Source organism: Stigmatopora argus, chromosome 14 (genome assembly GCF_051989625.1).
Source record: "Stigmatopora argus isolate UIUO_Sarg chromosome 14, RoL_Sarg_1.0, whole genome shotgun sequence".
Classification (NCBI taxonomy): Eukaryota; Metazoa; Chordata; class Actinopteri; order Syngnathiformes; family Syngnathidae; genus Stigmatopora; species Stigmatopora argus.
The window spans coordinates 12897021-12904661 of NC_135400.1; the positions used below are offsets into that span (position 1 = coordinate 12897021).

The 7641-nt window shown below is 41.6% G+C and overlaps 1 protein-coding gene across 1 annotated transcript in view; it reads left to right on the forward strand.

The window, feature by feature from the left end:
• Window positions 1–7347, forward strand: part of elfn2b (extracellular leucine-rich repeat and fibronectin type III domain containing 2b) — a 44629-nt gene extending 37282 nt beyond the window's left edge. The window contains exons 4-5 of the mRNA XM_077619366.1: window positions 1898–2564; window positions 2653–7347. Of these exons, the coding sequence (XP_077475492.1) occupies window positions 2226–2564; window positions 2653–5136 (2823 nt within the window). The 5' untranslated portion in view covers window positions 1898–2225 and the 3' untranslated portion in view covers window positions 5137–7347. The remainder of the gene's footprint in view (window positions 1–1897; window positions 2565–2652) is intronic.
• Window positions 7348–7641: the final 294 nt, after the last annotated feature.

A 7641-nucleotide genomic window follows, 5' to 3' on the forward strand; every position in this document is an offset into this window, starting at 1 on the left:
ATGATCTGAATAACGCGCTGGGCTAAATCAAGCTGTCGGCCTCTCAAACGGCCCTGCTCGTGACATAATTTGTTATTTTTCCTTTGTGCATGCAGGTCACAGATGTTGGTTACTAATGGCATGGCGTGTTGATCTTCTGCGGATGCATTTCACTTTAAGGGCGCTGGTGAGAGAAAATGAAAATGACGGTTCTGAACAGTCGCGCAGAATGATCGGATACTTCATCACAAAAAAAAAAACTTGATTAGTGCAATAGGGTCTGTGAAATGTAGCCTATTTCCCGAGTGTTTTCAATGCCCCATATTTCTAATTATGTAATCATATTGTCAAACTATGATGGCATTTGGAACTTCCTAACTTCCCAACGCGGACCTTCTGACTTTATGTGGGGCACCAAATGAGATCATGCCTCAAATACACTTTCCACAATTAAAACTGGTGTACTCAGAGCAAATATATTTATGCACTCGCTAAGTCGAGAATAGTGGTAAACTAGAAAAATCGATTTAACAAAAATTGTTTGTTTGACAAAAGGAACAACTAGACATTGGATTATTTTTTTTCTCAGAACAATTTAAAAATGTCTTCAATTTCTTTCATTCCTGATCAGAATAATGATTCTACATTAGTCAAAGATTTTTCAAGGATTTAGTAAATGTGATGTCCACCTAAAATGACATGGCACAAAACAGATGTGTGACCTGATTTTTTTAATTAAAGGAATTGTGTTTCCATTTTATAATCTAATGAGGTGTGACTGAAGCAGCATAATTGTTCTTCTTTTTTTTTTTTACAATGCAGCGTATGTGCATTTTAATGAAATCACTTCTGATTATCTGTTATAGCAATTTCTTGCAATAGTTAGATAACAAAGGAAGATGGGCACCTCCAGGGAGAGTGAACTGGAATAGACTTGACGGAGTTTATTCTCTGTTGCATCAGGATTTGTAACAAAGGGGGAAAAATAGTCTGTTCCACAGAGTAAAAAACAGAGCATTTGATATGATGATGATAAAGGAAATTAGGGAGCCAGTAAAAGAAGAATGTTGAAAGTGATGGGAGAAGAAAGTTTGATAAAATATTCTTTTTTCTCTCCTGTTTTTGGAGGAAACAATATAGAACAGACATTTTGGATTCATGCTATAGGAGGTACAGTATCCTTCCTCTGGCCGCTCAACCAGCAAGTGGGCAATTTATATCATGATGCAACAGGCTGCTAATCCTCTACTTATGTAAACACTTGACGGCTTTTCAAATTAAATGCAGATGGGATACAGTGCTTGTGTTTTGCCAGGGAACAAAGAATGACTGAGGGGAGACGATGTGCTCTCATTTTTTGGAATGATTATAGCCACAGAGTACTCTGCTCTGTGCCTTGAGGAGCAAGCAATTGGCAGGAGAATGTGTAGATGCCAAACAATGGTGAAATGACCTCATTGCATTGGACGGATGCAGGAAGGCGAGGGGTTGAGTTAGTCTGGATGCGGTAAAATGTTGGCATAAACAAAGCATTCAGTACATATTGGGAGAAATTGCAGATACGAGCATTGGTTGTTAATTTGCTCCCACTCTCGTTCAAATGGATTAGACATCCATTAGTGATGATCTCATTTCATTCCATAGCAGTAGGATGAAAACAGCGACATGATTGGACATATAGCATTGTTAATGGCAGTGAAGAGTTAATAGTGATAATTATAAAGAATTTTTGGTGTGTATGAGCTTTATTACTACATTTTAAAATAACATTTCAGCATCATAGGAAGCTGCACATATAAATAAACATACAGCCTTCTCACAAAGGCAATGCAATTCTACTTGAAATCCTTTAAAATGGAGTCATCACTTATAGATAAACCCACAGCATAATTATATTTTTCTTGTATTGTTTCCACAGAAAGGAGGTCCACAGAGAGCATGAAGACTAGTTGTGACTCCCCTCACTGTAGCCCAACAAGATATGACATAACCCGGGTGACCTGCTAATCCGCCATGAGAGCCCTAAAGCTGTGACTGGCATTACAAACCCGTTCTTTTATACCCCACATAGACCCTCCTCCTCCTCCTCCTACTCCTCCTACTCCTCCTCCTCTACCTCCTCCTCTATTACGGTCCTTCCCAGGCACCTTTGCTACTATCTTTTCCTTAACAAACACACCGTGCATTGTGCCTGTTGCTGCATTTCTCTTCTTGATTAGAATAACATCCCCTCTTTCATCTCCATCATGCAAAGTCTTTCCACCACCTCGGGTTTCATTGCTATTCTCTCCTCCATCCTGATTGCCACCCACTTTCCAAGCGTGGTCAATGGGGACTGCTGGCTCATTGAAGGGGACAAGGGTTATGTGTGGCTGGCTATCTGCAGTCAGAACCAGCCACCGTACGAAACCATTCCACAGCACATCAACAACACGGTCCATGACTTGAGACTCAATGAGAACAAGCTGAAAGCGGTGCACTTAAACTCCATGTACCGCTTTACTAACCTCACAGACCTCAACCTCACCAAGAATGAAATTAGTTACATTGAAGATGGAGCATTTTCGGGACAAGCGAACCTACAGGTGATCATAAATAAGAACAACACAAGCCATAGCGCCATTGTGTATTGGACCACATTTTCATATTCATGCATGATTTTGTATTTCTTAGGTTCTTCAACTGGGCTACAACAAGCTGACCAACCTAACGGAGGGTATGATGAGAGGGCTCGGCCGCATGCAGTGCCTATTCCTCCAACACAATCTCATTGAGGTTGTTGCCAGCAATGCATTCTGGGAGTGCCCCAGTCTTAACAGCCTTGATCTGTCCTCCAATAAACTAGCCCGCATCGATCCATCAACGTTCACTGTTCTAAATCGGCTGATGGTTTGCGAACTGGCAGCAAATCCTTTCCATTGTGGCTGCGATCTTTACAGCTTCCTGACCTGGCTGGAATCCTTCAACAACGTCACGCATACGTATGATCGTCTCCAGTGTGAGACGCCTCGCGAGATGTTTGGCTTTCCTCTACTAAGCCCTATTGCTGCTGGCCACGCTGGTCGAAATGCCAAGAACATCCTTTCCTCCCGCTGCAGAGATGGAGTGATGATTCCCGGAATGACTTCTCTCCCGCCAGACCTCGATGGCCCATCTGGAATTGGTCCAGAGATGTATGGCGGTGTGGGACCTTACCACCAGCCCAACAACTCCACATCCTTAGAGAATGGCTTCATTCCCAGCATCAAGCTCCATCAGGTTTCCCTGTCCTCAGCTTCTCTCCTTGTCCAAATTCCGAGGCCCTTCAGCAAAATGTATATATTAACACAACACAACCACACCTTTGTTTCTGATGTTATGACTCTGAAGAACAAAAAGGAGATGATCACCCTCAACAAGCTCAAACCACACACCAATTACACCTTCTGTGTGGCATCTATCCGAAACTCCCATCGATATAACCACACGTGCCTCCAATTTTCCACTCGTTCTCAAAATACAAACAACATACTACCCACACCGTCGACAACAACTCACTACATAATGACCATTGTGGGTTGTCTATTTGGCATGCTTATTGTTTTGGGCTTTGTCTATTACTGTTTACGTAAGAAACGCATGCATGATGAGAAGAAGAAGTCCATCTGTGTGAAGAAAACAATACTGGAAATGCGTTATGGACCGGAGGTGGCTGCAGCAGTTGCAAATGATCCAGCGGCTGTCCACAAGCTTCAGGAACACTCCAGAGAACACCACCAATATCACCACCACCATGGAGGGAAGCTTCCCATGTCCACATCCTCTAGCACTGGAATGCTTCATTCCGCTAACACTAGTTCCTCCAGACTTTCCTCTATTCCCCAAGTAGAGAAAATGGCCACTGCCTTCTCAGAGGCCATGACAAGTAAAGGAACCTACATGGATATCAGAAGTGGAGTTGCAGGGATGGAGAGGCTCACTGGAGATGGTGGACATGTAGGTAGAAGGGGGGAAGAGTTAAGAAGTGATGATGGAACAGATGTCGGAGATGACTCCGATGAAGACGGACACGGTTCTGCATCGGAGATCTCAACTATCGCCATGGAAGTGGACAAAGTCAACCAGATCATAAACAACTGTATCGATGCGCTGAAATTAGATGCAGCAGCTGTTGCAACCTCAAGCTCCTCCCCAATTCCTACACCATCGTCCAATCCTACCTCCCCACCCCCAAACAGCACCTCTGCTCTTACCCGTGGCTTAATAACGCTTTCTCAAGGGATGACCGAACCATGCCAGGTTAACAAAGTTCCACCTCCGCCTCCTCTCCCTGCTTTGAATACCCCTCTATCCGAGCGCCCAGGGATCAGTGGCGGTGGATTCGTTGTCACCCCTCCGTACAGACCACCTCCACCGGCCAATGCCGTGCGGCCCATTCAGCGGCAAATGAGCGCAGATGCAGCCGTGGTGATTGTAAATGCTGTCAAGAAGCAGAGCAGCACTGCCTCGTGTGGATCCGTGGGTCGGGAAAGAGACCGTGGAGGGGCTCGTGTCTATAGCCTCGACGTTCCAGAGCCAAGGAGTCCAGATGCCTGCAATCAGCAACAGCAGTACCAAGACCGGGCGAGTCCCGTGGGCTGCGGGGAACCCCTGGAAAGACTGCCATTAGTGGGAAGTATGAGCTGCCCTGGAGGGGGTGGTGGTGGTTGCGACAGTGGTGGAGTTGGTGCCAAACATCAAGAAAACCAGAATCCACACCATTACCATCAGCAGCAACAGCAACAGTTGGAGGTGCAGCAAGACTACCACTGCTCAGAACACCGCCATTCCGTGCCAGCTCTTTACTATGATGGCTCTCAGCAGGGGTCCCCACCCCAAAGGGTTTCCTTCCTAAAGCCACTGTCACGCTCTCGAAAAGATGCAGTATCTTACTCCCAGCTTTCTCCCCCTCGACACCATTCCAGTTACTCTGGCTACTCCTCCAGCCCAGAGTACTCCTCGGAAAGCACACTGAGGATCTGGGAGCGCTTCCGCCCTTACCGTAAAGGCCAGCGTGATGAGGCCTGTTATGTAACAGCTGGTAATGCCCTTCGAAAAAAGGTGCAATTTGCTAAAGGCGAGGACCTGCATGACATCCTTGATTACTGGAAGGGTGTGTCAGCACAGCAGAAGCTTTGACTGGGGGACAAGCATTAATTATGCGTTGGGAGGAAAGGTTTGTTTACGTCTGCTTCTCCAGTGACCCTTTTTGGGCTAGAGAAAATTCTTAAAGGGAAGAAATGTGTCGGACACGGTTCTGCCTTGTATTTTTTTGGCATGCTCAGTGTTAGAGTACTGTGCTTCAAGCACAGACTGTGAAACTGTGCCTGGGATACCTGGGATATAACTCACTTTGGTGTTTTATTTCACACTTCATTGTAGCACTGTTTCTGGGAGAATCAAACAACTGTTCTGTCTAATAATATTTCTGTGCTCACACCTTGTGTGGCACACGTTTTAGACTGTATCTGCTTAGTGCCATGTTTTTATAGTTTGAGAACCCAAGAGATGTAAATCCGGTATAGTTTTGATCTGAGCGAAGGTTGCTCTCACAATTATTAAACTTGTTGACCATCAAATTCCAGCTAACGTTTTCTATCATAAAAGGAGTAAACTTTATAACTGCAGCATCCACTTGTGCAGATGTCAAGTATTGGCAATGTGAATTGGAGACTGCAGTCTAGTGTCCCCTTTTATAAATGTTATATTTCAATAAGATCCTTCTATATTAGGCTTTAGTGAGAACAGATGTGAAGGAAGGCCGGATGAAGCAATTTGGTAGGAAATCTGATGTAAGCAAATTCCACGTGACAGGAAACATTTTAAACAGATCAAACATTCCACATCCTTTGATATTTTAATTGAATAAATAACAAAGTGATACTATCCCTTTTCAATTTACTGCCAACATTTGTTTTTTTGTTGTGGTTATTATTTGCCATCTCATGACTGGCATGGTGAAAGTTCACAACTCGTAATTGAGTGTGCGTGTTCTCGGTTAGTATATGCCATGACCATTTTTTTAAACCAGTACCTCTTGTTATTTATAGCCATGAACTTGTTTATATACTTAAAAGTATTTTCCTTCACTCTACTTTTTCCATTGCAAGAATCTGATTGGAAGTGCCAATCTGCCTACTTATACTGCTGTGAAACATTTCCATGTTTTGGCTAGTTTTTCCTACCCTAAAATGTGAAAACTTAAGTGATCCTTGCCTCATGTTTGAATTTAGGGCTTTACTGAAAACAAATGTTTCCAGAGGCATTTCTAAATTCAGGTAGACAATTAATCAATGTGTCAATTTCATTGCACACACACTCATCACTGTCCTACTACCACATGTTGATTGTATATAGGAGTTGTAAGGGATGCTTGGGATAGCTTTAACCGTGAGCTTATGCGAGTAGAAAGTATTAAAATATAAATTTTCTTGATTTTTTTCGGTGTACCTCCATTCGTTTCTGTATTTACTTTTTTTTTACAGAAATAGTCAGACAACAAGTATTAGTACAAGTAAACATTGACATTTAATTTTTTTGTTGCATGTTTTTTCATTCATACATTCATTTTCTGTATCCTCACATGGGCCACAGGGGGTGCTGGAGCCTAACCCAGCCAACTATGGGCACCAGGTGGGGGACACCCTGAGTTGGTGCCCAGCCATCACATGTTTTATTGGGTAAAATTATAAATTATTATTAGAAATACAATTGATTTCAAACTTTAGTCAACCATGTAGATGAAAATGCTTTTGGTGGCTAATTATATTTTGCATAATATCTTAATGATTTTCTACAAGATTTCATGAAATCATATTGCTGTTTTTGCACTTATTGCCAATTCAAGTCATGCAGGTACAGTTAGGGTGAAAGATATCATGGATTTGGTCATATGTTGCACAATATTTTTAGAACATTGTGGAAAATGTTCACTTTTTGACCTTCAACCATGTAAAATTGTATGGCAACTACTGTGATTCAGAGCCAATTTTGCACCATTCGGTGTGTTTGACCGCCAAAAAACTTAAGAGAAGTGAACTTTCGGTATTGTTATACTTAACAGAATAATTTCATGATTTTTGGGAGGTTTGAGATTTCTTTGAACTGCAATTAATCACATTTCCAATTGCTGATGTTGGTTCACCTTTTGTGTTTTAAATCAAAATGTTAACAGATGTGAGTGTAAGTGTTCTTCTGCTCAATGATTTCCAAATTCAAATATTTTAATTGGAGCTTTTTATTTTTAATGATGTTGACAACCTTGTGTCAGAATCACCAGTTTTGCTCAAATCAAGGCCATCTTCGATCTGAAATGGGAAAAAAAATATATTGTATTTTTTCATCAATTGTTGTTTAAAAAAAAACATTACATCTTAACAAATACCATTAAGCTCCAAATCTATTTTCTCACTAATTTGTTGGGGCTAGCTAATATTTAAAAGACAATTAAATTAATGAATATCACCTGTTTGATTATGACCAATTTTTAATATAGGGAAATTATTCATTGCTTCATTTAACAACTCTCCAAATGTAGATCAATTAAACATGATTTCAGTGTAATAATATATATAAATAAGAGTTTTGATATACACTAAATTAAAAGGACTAATTACTGGTGTACTAATATAATACAATTATAAA